At 38.6% G+C, this 16,887-nt stretch overlaps 1 protein-coding gene across 2 annotated transcripts in view; it reads right to left on the reverse strand.

The window, feature by feature from the left end:
* Position 1: 1 nt before the first annotated feature.
* LOC107048328 (beta-1,4-N-acetylgalactosaminyltransferase bre-4) overlaps positions 2-16,887 on the reverse strand; it is a 26,164-nt gene continuing 9,278 nt past the window's right edge. Inside the window, exons 1-7 of one of the 2 annotated variants that reach the window (XM_015271467.1) lie at positions 13,195-13,290; positions 12,387-12,664; positions 7,933-8,183; positions 6,992-7,228; positions 4,647-4,830; positions 4,352-4,570; positions 2-3,318 (exon numbers count right to left, since the gene is read on the reverse strand). In XM_015271467.1, the coding sequence (XP_015126953.1) occupies positions 3,180-3,318; positions 4,352-4,570; positions 4,647-4,830; positions 6,992-7,228; positions 7,933-8,183; positions 12,387-12,541 (1,185 nt within the window). In that variant the 5' untranslated portion in view covers positions 12,542-12,664; positions 13,195-13,290 and the 3' untranslated portion in view covers positions 2-3,179. Of the gene's footprint in view, positions 3,319-4,351; positions 4,571-4,646; positions 4,831-6,991; positions 7,229-7,932; positions 8,184-12,386; positions 12,665-13,194; positions 13,291-16,887 lie in introns of those variants that run through there. The other variant, XM_015271466.1, reaches the window with a different exon arrangement.

A 16,887-nucleotide genomic window follows, 5' to 3' on the forward strand; every position in this document is an offset into this window, starting at 1 on the left:
GTAGTTTATAATTATCGTGTAGGATTTATTGATTTTCATACATATCGTAGTCTTAGGAATTTCTCAAGTTTCTGAATTCGTAATTGATTTTTTCAATGATTGATCTACGATCATCTTGCCTTTTAGGCTAATAGTTATGAATACTTAGCGGAATATTCTAATTTCTTAATCACTTCCAAGATCACTATTTGTCTTTGCTGATGTTTGTCGATCGATTTTTCAACGAGACTGATCCACATGATTCGGTGGAAGACGATGAGAGAAGGTGAGGTAAAATGAATCTCACTAGATCTCCAATATCTCACGACTCGACGATGCGATTTAGACGAGTCAAGGCTCATTTCAAAGCCTGGAAAAATACCTTAAAAATGAAAGAATAAATATGTAATTTCACTCAGCCGATCTCGAGATATTGACAATAACAGAGAAATTCCAGGAAATAAATTTAGATTCGAGGAAGTTTCTTGAATAGTCAATATCTCCTGGCCCAACGATGGGATTTTGATCAGTCACGGCTCATTTTAAAGCCCGAGAAAATTCCTTGAAAATGAAAAGAAAATCGTGGTTTTTCACTCAGCCGATCTCGAGATATTGGACGATAAAGACAGTTCATTTTATCTCCCTCTGAAAAAAAAAAGAAAAATCGAACAGTTCTTGCTTTTCACATGGTCTCATGAAGTTCAAATGTCTCCTATCGTCTACCCGAAGAATAATTACAATTAATTAACCATTCACTGACAGAAATTCGACCTGTTCATTTAATACAATGAATTTCTCCCAGTGCAGTCCTCATACTTTCCCATTAAGTATCAAGAAAATTCGATCAGGTGCATTATGTACAACAGATAATTCTGAGATCAATGATTTCAAGACCAATGTCAAATGATTCTCCAATTGATATGCAAAATTGTTCGAATAACTATAAAAATTAATAATTTTTGGAATGCAAATGGAATTTATCATCTCACTCCAGTCAATCGCAGAATTATCACACACGTGATATGTAGAGTGCCATCACTCATTTTATTTGTGTCTCGTGGCGTTCTACATAGCGATAAATCGAGCTTCATTCTCTTTCATATCAAACTGTACAATCAATAGACGAAGATTATCAACATTAAGCTCCATCACAAAAATTGTCAATCTAAGTCAATCTAATTTCTATTGTGAAAATCCACAATCCAAATAATGGAAACACAGCGATATCTCAACAGGATAAGTTAGTTGACAATTAATATTCTGGTTGGTCTCCCTAGTTGATGAATTGAAAAAGAAAACAACATTCGTCTAATTGGCTCTAAAAGTTGAATGATTTGAGGGTCAAATGATGTTTAAGAGCGTTTGGAGTCGAGGGTTAAGTGGTTGTGAGGGTCAAATGGCTATTGGGGAGGTTTTGAATTGAAGGTCAAATGATTTTGAGGATCAATTAACCCTCAAGGATGTTTGGAGATGAAGGTTAAAGGTCTTGAGGGTCAAATGACCCTTGAGAACGTTTGGAGTTGAGACTCGTATTGTTTCGAGGGTCAAATGGCTCTTAAGAACGTTTTGAGTTAAGGATCAAATGGTTTTGAGGGTCAAACGATTTTTGAGAACGTTTGGAGTCCAGGATTAAATGGTTGTGAGGGCCAAATGACCTTTCAGCACTTTTGGGGTTGAGAATTTAATGATCTTGAGGGTCAAGTGACGATTAAGGAGATTTGGGATTGAAGGTCAAATCGTTTTAAGAGTCAAATAACCCTCAAGGACGTTTGGAGTTGACACTCACAACGGTTTAAGGGTCAAACGACCCTTAAAGATGTTTAAAGTTGAGACTTTAATAATCTTGAGGTTTAAGTGGTCCTCAAGAACGTTTTGAGTTAAGGGTTAAATTGTTGTGAGGGTCAAATGACCCTTCAGCACTTTTAGGGTCGAGGATTTACTGATTTTGAAGGTCAAATGACCATTGAGGAGGTTTCGAATTGAAGGTCAAATGGCTTTGAGGGTCAAATGATCTTTAAGACCCTTTCGAGTCAAGGACTAAATTGTTTTAAGGGTCAAACGACCCTTCAGCCCGTTCGGGATTGAGGGTAAAATCGTTTTAACCTCATTTGGCCCTCAACGAAAAACAAAAAAAAATTATACAACCAAATAACAACATTATATTGACAATCAAGTTGTAACGACTCATTTGAAAATTCAATGACGATGACAATCAGACGAATGCTGTGATCTCCTTCTCCCTCTTCACTGCGAATTCACAAATATAAAAAAATACAATCGGCCTTCTACAAATTTACAATTCCCCCCCTCAACTCACCCAACAATTATTATGCGACAAATCTGGCCTATTAATCCTGCTCATCGTCATTTATTGCACTAGCGTAATTTCGCTGCAAATCCTCACAAGCATTTCATTCTCAAACTGCAATGCCAGTTTTCACGGACACACACAACAATAACAATAAACAGATATTCATTCAAAAAAATAATATATCTCCTTAGAAAACAATCTGTTCGTACCATTGGACGATTAATCGAAATTATTCGCTCAACGAAATTATCATCGAAAAATAGAGGACAAACACAGCGAAAAACGAGTGTCAGAATTTCACAGGTCTCTTGCAGACATTTTTCAGACGCTAAAAAACGTCTGAATAAAATGAAAAAAATTTTTTTGAGACGAACCAATGCTTAAACGTTTAAATTTACGTTTGAAATTCAGACAAATTTTTATTTTCTTCAAATCTTTTTTAGTGTCTGACTGAAAAGTGGCTACAGAAGGTGTGAAAAATTCAGACATTCGTTTTTGCGGTGAAGGAACATTCACTCGATCATTAAATTAAATTAACGATTATTTTTACATGATTTACCACAGCACTCTTGAACGAAGACTTAAGACACTGATCATTTCCTTATGCTTTCACTTGTTACTCTTTTTGGCACGTTTTTTTTTTAAATCTTAAATCATCTTTATCAGCTGTTTTCAACTACTTTTTTCAATGCACTAGGTGTACGGGACTTTAAAAAAATAGGGGATTCGAGATCTCAACGTGACTCAACAACTCTTTTACGTGCGTTTAGCTTCGTTTTTTCATTTTTACTTAATTTTCGGGCGTGATAGCTCTTTATGTCGGTTATTAAGTCACTCTGGATGTTTTCTGAGTGGTTTTTCGGCTTGATTAACCGATCCAGGGTAACCATCAGCTGGGCTGTGGGGGGGTCAGCCTTACCAAGAGCCATGTGTACAGTTTGGGCTTCCTCTTCTCGATCAATTGGTACTCAAGGTTCGTCAGGCCGTCGGTTGGAAATCTCTTCTTTCCAGTCTTCAGGAATTCGTACCTGGAATCGAGGGTTTCGTCATTGAGGGGAGCAATTTGGAAAAAAATTAAATTCCAGTGGTAGGTTAGGAGGAATTTTTGGGAGAGTGAGGAAGAAGGCAATTATAACATTTTAGATTTCAGTGAAAATTTAATGGAATTTCAATTCTTTGGGCAGGGGGATGACGAGAATTCTTCTAATTTAATTTAATTTTTAGTTAATTGGATATCCAAGAATACAATTCATAAAATTCAGGATGACGAGAATTCTTTCCATTTAATTGAATTTTTAGTTCATTGGAAATCCAAAAATAGATTTACCGAATTTTTCAGAATTTTTTGTCAATAGGATGTGAATAGGAATGAAATTCGAATTCTTTGGACAGCAGGATGACGAGAATTCTTTCAATTCAATTGAATTTTTTGTTAATTGGAAATCCAAGGATATATTTACTGGAATTCTCCTGAATTTTTCATCAGTAGTAAATTCGCAACAATTTTTTTTAATTCAATGGAATTTCAAACGTTTTAGCAACAGAATGACGAAAATTCCTCAGCTTACTTGAATTTTTAATCAAAACATGAATATTCAGTGTTAAATTACGCTGATTTTTTCAATTAATTAAAAATTTGAGAATAAATTTACCTGAATTTCCTGAATTTTTGGAAAGGAAAAATGAGTAAATAAACTGAAATTAACATTTTCCATTGATTTTCCACTAAATTTTCAATCTCCAATTACAAAATTACTTGAAATTCCAGTGAAACTCCTAAATTCTCAATGTCTCAAAAATTTAAGAAGATTTTCCATGAATTTTACTAGAACAACAAAACTAAAATTCAGCGTCCACATATTTTCCCTGAAAATATTGAATTTTTAACGACGAAATTCCCTGACATTCCCGGGGCACGTGATAAAAATTTCCGACAAATTCATCGCAACAAAATAAAACGAAAAAATTTCCCAGACTTGTTCGCCTTCGTAACAAGTTGGAATTTCTCCCCAGTGACATTAAAATTCCTCTCGGACGAGGCATTTACAAAAATGAACAAACCTCCTGGGATTTGCTTTTTCCCTTCTGTGCAAGAGCATTTTGTAGCGTGCAATATTCGCTGGATAACGTGAGATGTGAAGGTTCTGGGATTTAATACGATTCGCCATGTCGTCGTCCTCGCCTCCCCAGCCCCAGAAAACATTACTAAATCCATTCACCAAGCGAAATTGCTCTCTTGACATGGCTGAGACCCCACCGAAAAGGTCTGCATATGGCAGTCTGTGGATGAAAAAAAAAAAAGTCGAGGATAAACTTTCTTCTCTCGTGTGAAGAAATATTGTTGGCTTCATCTCACCTGTACTTGAACTTATCTATGGCGACAGACATGTGTCTGGGCTGCTCGGGGCATGTGTAGAGATTTCTGTCGTCTTCCGGCAGAAGATCGACGTCGTGAAATATGAAACAGTCGAACTTCTGCTCCTTGAGGGCCTCGACGTAGCCGACGTTCATCAGCATTGCGCGATTAAATAGTCCAGTGCCTGAAATGCATTTAAAATGATTTTTTTTCGTCACTTGTGCATAAAATTTCACTTTTCACACGCTGTGATGAACAATGGGGCTCGACACTCGTGGGAAAAGTGTTGTTTGACCCTTCGGAGGACAGCACACACCTTTCACGGGTCAAAAGACGCTTTTTCGTCACTCGTGCGTAAAGTGAAATTTTACGCACGCTCGGTGTGCGCAAAATACCATTTTCTACACATCGTGACGAAGAATAAGCTTTGAGACTCATGGGAAAAGTGTTCTTTGACTCTTGGGAGGATAGCACTCACTTTCAGCGAGCCTATTTTACTATTTTGCGTGTGCACAAAAATTTCACTTTATTCGCAAGTGATGAAAAAATAGCTATTTTTGTCACAAGGCCAAAAAAAAACTTTTCTGATGAGTGTGAGGGTTGCAGGCCGAGGCGAAGGAATACAATCACACGAGGCAAAAAAAGAAATATTTTTCTTCACGAAGTGCCCGTAAAACGATGTTTTACGGACAGTGTGTTGAAATATCATATTTCGTCATTAGGCCGAAAAAAACTTTTCTGGTAAATATGAGATTACAATCATATGAGCTAGAAAACTTTTTCAGGCCGTATGACGAACAATATATTTGATCGTAATGAAAAAAATAAAAATAAAAAAATATATTTTATAAATATACAAAAAAGTCAAAGGTCCGCTGCCTTATAGCCGAAATGACAAAAAAAATGAAAGTGTTCGAGATTTTGGTGTTTTGTAAATCTAACCCTCGTGACCCTCATCGACCTCAAATATTGAGATTTTGACCCTTCTGACCCTTACGAGCCTGACCCCCACACCCCCCCGAACATGCCATCCGCCGAAAAAAAAAAATCCTTCATCTCCCGTTATTGGATATTTTCTCCGTCCATCTTCTCGCGTTATAAAGCCGATGCAGTCCGCTCAAGTTACTCATCTTGACCTCATCGCAACGCGTCGTTTTGTCACTCCGCCCTGGCAACATGTAGGTCACGCGCCTGGAAGCTCTGCCAACTTCTCTATGCGGCTCATCCCACTTTCTTCCGCATTTTAAAGGGGAGAAAAAGTTGAAGCTCCTCCATGCAGAATCTCAAGTGTTCCCTATTTTTCATTGTGCTCCCCAGGTATCCCAGACCATTACGTGAATCAATATCGGAATATCGTGGCCAAATGTTCAATCAGCTCTTATCAGTGGCCATTTAAATCAGAGAGGGCAAAGTACAGATAACAAAATCAATGGCTATATCTGGCGTATTTGTTTTTTATCTATTGTATTAATGAGCGTTTGGCCGTGGCGTAGTTGCCAAGTGGTAGGCGTTAACCGCTAGCGTGATAACGCGCTTTGTACCCTGGGGAACAGCTATTTGATATTGAGGGGTCTGAGTATCGATTTAATTATTAAAGCCGCAATTTCGGGGCTCGAATAGTCATTTTTTTTATTGATAAATAAATTGAGAATTTGACGAAAATTCAGTCGATGAAGCCGATAAATTTGATTTAATTTCAGTTTTTTCATTAATATTTCGGCTAAAAAGATATGAGATCTATGAATTTGGGGTAATTACACGAAATAGAATTCACAGTTCGAGGGAAACGAAAAAGTAGTCTCGGGGAATGCTTCCAGAAAAGAATCTTCAAATCATCTCTGGGGAATGAATTTTTGAAAAAACATTGATTTATTGCCCGCACATAAATAACTGGGACTGATAACCCTGGCGATACGAACCCGACAGTTATGAATTTTTCGAATGCTGTCCATCATCAAAAAATGATTACTCCCACTAATTCATTATTGCAACAGTTCGGTGATAAATTTTATCACTCGTGAACATGAATTAAGAGCAAATTTCGAGGTGATTAAGGTGTTTTTGGAATGATAAAGTGAGAGAGTCGATTGATGGCGTATTTTATCATAGTTGAAATGTTCTGATGATCATGTATTATTTTTAATTGTTTATACTCTGTGTTTGAGGATCTCACTGAATGATATTGTTAGAAAAAAAATTGAAATTTTGTGGAGAGGTGAATGAAATTGCAAATTTTTAAGCCGCCGGAAGACGAGAATGCCCCAATTTTTATGGAGAAATTGAGCTGAAATTTACAGTTTTCCATTCATATTTCCATGAAATTTTCAACACAAAAGGACTCATACCTTCTTGTTCAACAACGAATATCTGATAATCGATTTGTTGTCTCAACAGCATCGGATGCAGATTGTAAAGCAGCGTCTGGAGATGTTGCGGTCGATCGCGGAACGGAATTATTATAGCAACATGGTGTCTGGGAGTGCAGTCCGAGGGCCGGCCTCTACCGCCCTTTTCTACATCGGTGAGTTCCTTCTCCATTTTCGATAATTCCGGGGGATTTTTGTTGACTGTCAGTGGTCCAACTGCCGAAACAAACAATAATATGCAAATTACGGTGAAAAAATGCGCATCGCGTTTGAAAAATGAGCATTTTAAGTCGTTAAAATAAATCGGGCGCTCTGGCTCATTGGTAACGCGTCTGCCTAATGTGCGAGAGAGATCGCGGGTTCGATCCCAGCCCTCGGCGTTATTTTTTCGAAAAGAAAAATGAAATAGATTCCGATCGGTAACAAGAAATTCTGGGGTATCGGTGGTCCCCGCAATGTGGGACCCTAAACTGGGTCCGAATTGCCCTCAAGAAGACAGAGGGGGCATCATATGGGCCAGACCAGACTGGCCCAAAACAGAATAAATCGTCTCGTTCGAAGAGTGAAAATTTTAACTCATCAAAATAAATCGGGCGCTCTGGCTCATTAGTAGCGCGTCTGCCTAATGTGCGAGAGATCGCGGCTTTGATCCCAGTTCTCGGCGATATTTTTTCGAAAAGAAAAATGAAATAGATTCCCACAATGTGGGGCCCTAAACTGGCTCTGAACTGCCTTCAAAAACGGTCGGAGGGGGAGGGGGGGGGGGCTATAGTCTGGGCCAGATCAGACAGAAAAGTTGGAAAAATCGATTGAATCTGAACCGATTCTGTAATAGAAGTCAGGGCTCTGCAAATGGCTAAGGGGGGATTTTCCCATTGTTTCTCTCTGGGTTCTATTTAGTTCCAACACTCGATACTCACCAAGATTGGGGGGAATGAGAGGGCATAGTTGCGGAGTCGACGCGTCTGTGGCGTTTGGAGCCGATGAGACACCACTGATTCTCGTTGCATTCATATCCTGCTTCGTAGCATTATTGATGTCTCGAGGTGCTGCCACTGTTAGCTGAGCGGTTGAAGTGATATTCAGAGTTGATGGTGGATAGGTTGGTGACACTCCAAGACCGTAAATTATTAAGCCATGGGGGTGGCTTCTGTAGGCGTGGTCAGCATATCTATAATTCAATAATGAGGGATTTCTAGTTTTGTTTTGTTTTGACGGTCAGGTGAATTGAGTTGAGTGGTTCTCACTGAAATTATTGGTATACATCGCTCGATATACGGTAGTGATTCGGCACGTGACGTGACCTCAGTGTCAGATGGCCATTTACCGGTGATTAGAATCGGATTCTGCACCCGGGGCAGTCGAGTCTTGCAAATAGACGGCACGTGATATTCGATAATTGCATCGAGGCCCGGATGCCAACGGAATTTCCGAACGTATTTGATTTCCGATATTTTTTTAATGCATGCGGAATACTAGGTTTGTCATTCTTATCGGTTATCGCTCATCGCGAATGGCGTATGGGCGAAGATACAAGGGAAAGAGGTCAAATATTGGGAACAGATTTAATTAAATTTTTTTTTTTTATTTCAATTCATTTTATGAAAACTCAAGATTTTTGCCTCAAGCATTTTTACCTCTATAAATTCCCTCTGAATGAAGGAATTTCAGTTCAATGAAAATAGGATAGCTTTCTTCATTTTTCCCCACCCCCGAATGAAAAAAAAAAGTCAAATAAAGGAAGAATAAGAAGAAAGAGTGCATAAAAAGGCGTGCTTGCTGAAAATAGCGTGACCCCAGAGATAAAGAAAGAAAGGAGTAAAACTGTGTCGTTATTTTTCTGAGTGGCATTTTTACATTATGAAACGCTACGAATGGCAAACGAGTCGCCTGTCGATTTATCAAATTGTGTACATAGTTGAGCCCCACCAATAATATTCGGATTTTAGTAGCTGGAGGGAAAAAGGACACGAGCGTCGCTCGTCCTTCATCCTGAGTTATGATGTACCTAGAATACACTGGGACTACCGTGAATATTATTTTCACATTTCCACGGGAGTGAGAAATGTTAATTGAAGGATATCACAGTGTAGATTTAACCATTTTCAGTCAACAAATTTATCAATTGAATTGTTTTTTTTTTTTTTTTTTTTTTTTTTTTTTTTTTAAAGACCCTGATGAGTCCCCTTTTCGAGTCTCGGTTCGGCTCTCTATCCAACCCTATGCATGCGGCTGTGGATTTTATACTATATCGCATTCGCACCCGTATAGAACATACCCTAGTGGAAAATCCAAAAATTATAGCGTTACATATCTGATCAGAATCTGATATCATAACTTGATCAGTGTCTGATCAAACCTGACCAAATTTTCCACTCGGGTGATTGCGCGATCATGAAATTACGTGAGTCATTAAATAATGATAAACCACAAAAACGGTATATTTTTTCACGTCAGTCCGATCAACAATTTACCAGAAAAATTCACAAAACGTGAATTTTTGAGAAAAGGGTGTAATACATCCCTTGAAATGCGTTATCTGTCTGGACGAGCGCATCAGGTAACCTTAGAATCTTGGAATCTGGATGACAAACGGCTGGCGTCACCCCGCCCCAGCCAGATAAACGTAACATTGTATTGAGCAGTCCCAACAAACATCGGTCTGCGGTGGCTGAAGTGACGCCAATTTGATATTCAAGCATTGCCTGCGGTGATGGCATGCTCCCCCCACATGAGCTCATGTTTCTCCTCGGGAGCAGTAAGAGGGCATTAGACATGGCAAAAGACGATAAATAAATTTCATTTAAGAACGATAAATTCGACAGTGCGATCCGCCAAGGCTGCGCCAGCAATTATCACTGTCAGACATCCGTTCACCGTTCTGGCTTCAACGAGTTTTGTCATGTTTCCATTCTCACGGCCTTTTGTTTCACCCCCATGCACTGATAGAAGAATTCAGTTGATGTTAACGAGGTTCGGTAACTGTTACCGAATGGCGCTGTTGAGTTAGAACAACTGAATATTCGTTAATAGTTACCGAACGATTCAGCTGAGCTGTGGCGTGTTCATCCAAATGAACCATTCGGTAATAGTTACTGAATGGTCAATTGATGTGAAAAATGGGTTGTTCGTTCATATATAGTATCGTACCGAGAGGAGCTATTTAGAAGGATTAAATTCCAGCACTTGAGACACATTCTTTAAGGTTATCGCTTTTGAAAAATAATTCACACAAAACAATCAAACCGAAACACATTAATAAATCCTTCATTTCTTATGAATTTACTTTAAAATTCACTTTATTCTGATGAAAATAGCAATCGGATATGATGTAATCGGCGTCTCTGCGACATGTAAATGAAAACTTACAGACGATGATCTTGAACTGTAGATATGAACTAGATGGCGTGTACCATCAGTCGAGATTCGGTAACTATTACCGAATACTCGCTTGCGTCAACAAAACCGTTGTGTTCTTAGAACTGTGCAGGAAATTAGATTTCATTGAATCAACAAGATTTACAGTTAACTCCAACGAATATGTATTTAATACAAGCGGATCAGAAAAAAAGATTCAACTGAATTCGTTAGGTAACATTAACCGAATTCTTTTCTCAGTGATGTTATTCTTCAAGACTTGACAAAAGACACGAATGGCCGGTTTCATTGCCACAACAGTTGTGCAACGAGCCTGATAATGGAATTTCATATAATTGGATCAAGTGGATCGATGTTTCCTGTATACACTATGGCCCCACAGCATCATCGCGCAAACTCGTATACAGAGGTTACTTGTCTGTTATATCTAACCGAACAACTGGATGTGTCCAAACTTTGGACGTCACTCCTTTCCAACGATAAACTTTTTACTCAACGGTGTAAACTATGTCGTGGTGGTGAGGTGGGATGGGTGAATTTTGTTTGAGTAAACTCGTAATAAAGTGGCGGGGGGCGAGTGAGCTGAGGTGGGAGGAGGGTGAATGGGATGAATTGTCATGTTGAGAATTTGTCGGAGTTTTCAGGAATGCTTTCGAGGATATCCGAGGACTTCGGGGATTTCTCTTATTCAACATTTTAGTTTAGGGAGTTTTAGGCGTCTTAATTTGAGACAGCGGTGGTCGGACGAATGTCGCAAAATAAGACATTTTTTTCTTCATTAAAAAAAAATTTTTTTCATGACTAGTTTTTCAAGTGTTGGCTGTATTCAGTCCAATTGAATGTTTTTGATTGCAAGCATTTGATGCCATATTTTTATGTTCCTCTGTTGTTTTGTAATAATTTTCGACTGCAGTTGAAAGTAATTTCCTGCTTTCCTGTAGCCACTGCGGAAACTCCGGTAAATGATATCTCCCAAATTTGCTACCGGCGTTACGCGACATGCACTGTGAGTCATTATTGTAATTTCGGGGACTGAGAAATGCCGCGTGTCGACTCTGCTTAACGAACCGTGCAGTTTTTCTTTTGATTTTTTACTGATGGGTATTTTTTCAGAAGAGGAAATATTGAGCGTGACAAAAATATCGAAATGAAAAAAAAATTCTGACCCTTCTGCTAGGGTCACAAGGGTGACGATTGCCCTCGGATAATTGAAAAATAATTGACATCCTGAAAATTCAATGAAGTTCCAAATTTTTTTGCTGCAAGAAGACGAAAATTCCTCAATTTATTTGAATTATCGATTTTTTTGGGAATTGGAGAATTTAAATTTCCCTGTTCAATTTTCATGGAATAATTGAACTTGCAGTAATGAACTTCCTTGATATTCCAGTGTAACTATAACGTGATAAAAATTCCCAAGAATTAAACCGGACATTTCTACCAAAAAAATTGGAAAAATGTGGGATTTTTTTGTACCTTTTTTTTTCAGTTTTTATACTGATCCTTGTAACATTTTCTACCTTGCATCTAGGTTGTTATTCATGTGATACAGCTAGGATGCGGTTGCGTAGAATTTTTCTTATTGTACGGATTGACCCAAATTTAATTTTTCAAAAAAACGGAGAATTGCCTCGAATAGGCTAGAACACCGGAGACCTGCCTCGAATTGTTTAGAAAATCTGAAAATTGTCTTGAATTGTCTAGAACACCGGGGAATTGCCTGGAATTGTCTAGAAAACCGGAAAATTGCCTCGAATTGTCTAGAAAACCGGAAAATTGCCTTGAATTGTCTAGAACACCGGAGAATTGCCTGGAATCGTCTAGAAAACCGGAAAATTGCCTCGAATTGTCTGGAAAACCGAAGAATTGTCTAGAGAACCGGAGAATTTTCTCGAATTTGCTGGAAAAATCTGGAATTCCGACAGATGGTTAACTCCGCGAATGATCCCCAACATGAAATGAAAAACGTCTCAACGTGAAAAAATAATTCACACACCTTGTAGTATTTATGGTGAATATTGTCTCGAGCGAGCGACGGTCAAGTACACCGCTAAGTAGATACTGCAAGGCAATGAGTGCGAGAACGACACAGGCGAGCGCCTTGTAGAGGTGGGCTCGGTGCCACAGTGCCACGGCTGCGGCAACAGGCATCGCATTCGACAAGACACCATAACTTCCTCCTACCGGTGGAAGAGACACCTCGTTTCGTCTGTCGTTGCCAGTAGCCACAGAGACGGCGACATTCCCTCGGTATTACAGTAAATCATTCGAAATCTGTAACAGAAGATGAAAAATGTCAATGAAAAAATTGAATCCCAGCGGATACTCTCGATTTATTCAATAAGGGTCAGATTAGGGGTCGTAAGGGTCAGGAGTAAGGGCCCAAATAATTGACATGGGAGTCAAAAATCAAGGGCCAGAAACTAAGGGTCACCAGGGTCAAAATAAGGTCCACGAGAGTTATAATGAGGGTCAGATTATCCAAATGAGGATCGCAAGGGTCCAAATAAGGGTCATAGATCATAATAAGGGCATCAATATCTCTATATTTTCAAATACAAATCGACTTTTGGTGATGAAAATTTGGTGCTCAAAATTAAGACTTTAAAATTAAGGGTCGAAAATGAAAGGGTGAAAATAAGGATCACGAGGGTCAGAATAAGGATCCGTGGGGGTTGACGAGCGGAACGAGCAGGGGGCGTAGCCCCCTAGTACTATAAAGATGTAAATAAGGAATTAGTTTTAAACAATGCGAATGCAAAAGGTCTCGCTAGGCTATATATTTTATGAAATAAAAACCTAACCGATAGCAATCAGGAAATTTCAGTCGAATATTTCCCGAACTCAAATAATTTCAGCTGAATCAACGTCTGATCGTTATATTGATCAAGTAATTTCTACTTTCGTGACGTCACGGGCACTCAAAGTCTTATGAATTACTGACAATAACAGATGAAGCGCACGAGATAGCCAGTTAAAATTAGACCCCCCCCCCACCCCTTCGGCATGACTGGCGTACATTCGAGGTGTATAAATTCACAGGAACGCCTTTCTGGGTCGGACATGCGGTGGTTGAAATCGATAAATGGCTCCCGTTGACCCCAAATATAAACCACTCTGGATTGACCGAGAAATTAAATCGGCACGAATTTATTTTGTCAGCGCCGCGACAATAGAATTATGACCCGTTTACTGGTGGTGTTTCGTTGCTGATGGATGGATTGGTTTTACTCTGGCTAGGGTGAGGCGACTGCAGCCCCCCAATTCATAATTTCGATTACTGGAGAACTTCATTAAGACGTGGGGTCATAAGACGTTTTTTGTGACTTATCCATTTTCTTTGAATTTATTGTAGGGGTGGATTTATTGAGAGGGGCGGGAGGGGGGCGGATCATGCGCAAAAATAATCAATTCTTGCTTCTCAGATTTTCATCCATAAATTCTAAACTCTACAAAATTCACGAAAATTCATCGGTTTCCCAAATAATTCGAGAAAAATCTTGGAAGATCTACGATCTAAGATCTACAGTTATCTGGAAAGCTGTGAAATTTTCCGAAGAATTCAATAAATTTTTTCACTTTTCTAGAAAATCAATTCATAACCCTCCCCTCATTTTTCAACAATTACAGATTTTAATCAGATTATTTTGAAAAGTAAAAAAAAAGAATTAATCGAAGATGAAAAATTATTCATTGATGTTTCACTCGTTCATTCTCTTGATTCTCTTCAAGTCATTCTGAATATTTATAAAGTCTAGACGATTAAAATTCCGTAGAGCAAAAATGATGAAATATGCCTGAATTATCCAAAAAATACCACCCCAAATTGAATCCCTAATGATCCTCACCCGAAAAAGCTCATCAATTGTTACGACTCAAATTCTTGGCTCGAGAGCAAGTTCCGGGGATGTGCAGCTGCGCCCGATCCTGAGGCATTTCCGACGCATTGCAGGCTTTCCCCGCGAATCTCTCGAACAGTTATCGTATTACGCAGTTGCGTTAATGCAGTGTTTCATTAGCGAGCGGCAACTCCAACATTCGCTCCCCGATTTCCCCCCCCCCCCCCNTTTCCCCCCCCCCCTAATTAATCTCCGATATTGAAAAAAAATCTGTCGTCTTCATCTTCTTCTCATTAAAAATAAAATCGCGAATCGATGCAAGGGGGTTCATAATCGTGACTATTGATTGCCGAGATGAATTCGCAAGTTCCTCAGACGGTGGAACGATACAGCAATTGCTGAAGGAAAAGTGGAGAATGCGGAAGAGCCAGGAAAAAAGGAAAATGTCGAGGATTCCAACAGCTCCGGAGAACGAGAAGATCGATACCCATCGTCATGACGACCATCGTATCAACTGCACTGCCTCCTCTTCCATTCAAATTTCCCCATTCATTTATTTTCATTTTTTTTTTTCCACCGTTCTATCAAGAAACACTTTGTCCCCTCTATTGTGCAAGACCGCGATTTTTTTATGGCGAATTCAAAAGGAGAGCCAAAAANGGGGGGGGGGGGGGGGGGGGGCAGTGAATTGATTGGAGGGAAAATCATGAAATTTCACATTTTGCTGAAATGTCAATTTAATTTAGTAGCGAAGTGGTAAAGCGGTGCAAGTCGACTCATCTCCCAGTTGGGTTTTTGAGGAATATTTCCGAATCTAAGGGAGATATCGAAATTTTCGTGATTACCTTTTTTGTAGCTCTCAATCGGTTCTGTAAAAAAGGTTGTAACAAAAATTTTGCTATCTCCCGGGGATTCCGAGATATTCATTGAAAACTGGTCAATAATCAAAATTGATTTGTACCGTTTCACCACTTCGCTACGGAATTGGATTTAAAGTGTTGATATTTTAAATATTAATATTTGTCGCGAAAATGTCCTGAATTTTAATTGAAAATTACAGTTTTCATAGATTTTTTCATTAAATTGTGGATTTTTAATTCTTTGAAATTTCAGAGGGAAAAAATCATAAAATTTCTAATTTTACGGAGAATTCAATTAAATTGAATTGTTATTTAAAATATTAATATTTATTGCTCAAATATACAGAATTTTCATTCATTGAGAATGACAGTTTCGGTCAATTTTTTCATGAAATTTTGGAATTTCAATTAAATTAAATTTTGAATTTTCAATTCGTTCAAATGTCAGAGGGAAAAATAATGAAATTTCAGGGAGAAAAATCATGAAATGTAACTTTATTAAAAATGAAATTAAATTGAATGTTTATTGAAAATAAATTCATTACCAAATTATCCTGAATGATAAATTACCTAAAAATTCAAGAATATATTCCATGAAATTTTGAATTTTCAGTAACGAAATTCCTCAAAATTTCCCTGGAACTATTATTCCACCTCATGAGTACACTCGTTAACGCTTGAAAAAAAGTTTGCTCATACGATTGTCAGACCCTCGAACCATCAAAAAATCCCCTAAATTGAATTTTCCGTTAGTTTCAACTCGAAAAAAAAAACGTGAGAGGTTAAACCGAGCATAAACTCATATTCATTATTCCAAGGCCGATATTTTTCATGCGAAAAACTTTTATGCCTATAGTTTGCATAAAGCCGAGTGACTAGCCGTCCTTCGACACATCCTGGAGCCCAATTCGCTCTCCCCCGTCCTCCACTTGACGTCGAAAATTGTTCCAAAAGCCATTTGGAAGTTTGCCAGTCGCGTTATATCGACACAGAAATAAATGAAAAATTAAATCTGATGGAAAATTCTGGAGTACTATTGTATTATCATTAGAGCCTCGAGGCTATTCTCCAGACGGTGCTGCATGTGTCCAGATAGAATCACTTTTTAATTCTCCATTCATTATAAAATTATATGGATTGCACGATTTTTAACCCTAGACGTCGTTTTATTCACCTTATCATCGACTGGTTGACCGGAAAAATTGGACAAAAATTGAATTCGTCAATTGAAGTATCTGGAAAATTCTAGCATTTTTTTTTTTCAATATTGTGTCCGTAATTCTGGGAGAAAAAAATTATTTCCAACAGGTGAACAATTTTTTCCCCGTGTTAAATGAAATTGTGCATATCAGTCTGGAATTACGAAAAAGATACGTAACTTTTATTGAATATTTCTCCTCCGTGAATTGAGAGACATTCGTTGTTGCTGTGAAGTTGGACTCCTCCAAATGGTCCTCTCAAAAATCGCTTCAGAGGCCAATATTTCCCCCTCCCCCTCCCCCCCCCCAAAACCTCAATCGCCCTGAAAAGAGAAGATATTTATCCACTCAAGAAGATTGAAAAGTCAAGTGACTCAAGTGGTATCTCCAAAGCACTTCAATCAGTGCCCGAATGCTTCCACTATCGACAGCTCTGTGATCACCGAGACCCAGTGGTCCACCTCTCGATACCCCAGAGGTCTATCTGTGAAGTTTTCAACATGACAGTCCTCGGTATAAGAAAATGTTACGGTCTGACGGCACCACCCGGTTTTCCACTCGCTGTGTCAAAGTAATCGGGCAAAGGGGTGTGTTGGGCG

The sequence above is a fragment of the Diachasma alloeum genome, unplaced genomic scaffold, assembly GCF_001412515.2.
Source record: "Diachasma alloeum isolate Michigan unplaced genomic scaffold, Dall2.0 Dall_scaffold_00186, whole genome shotgun sequence".
Taxonomy (NCBI): Eukaryota; Metazoa; Arthropoda; class Insecta; order Hymenoptera; family Braconidae; genus Diachasma; species Diachasma alloeum.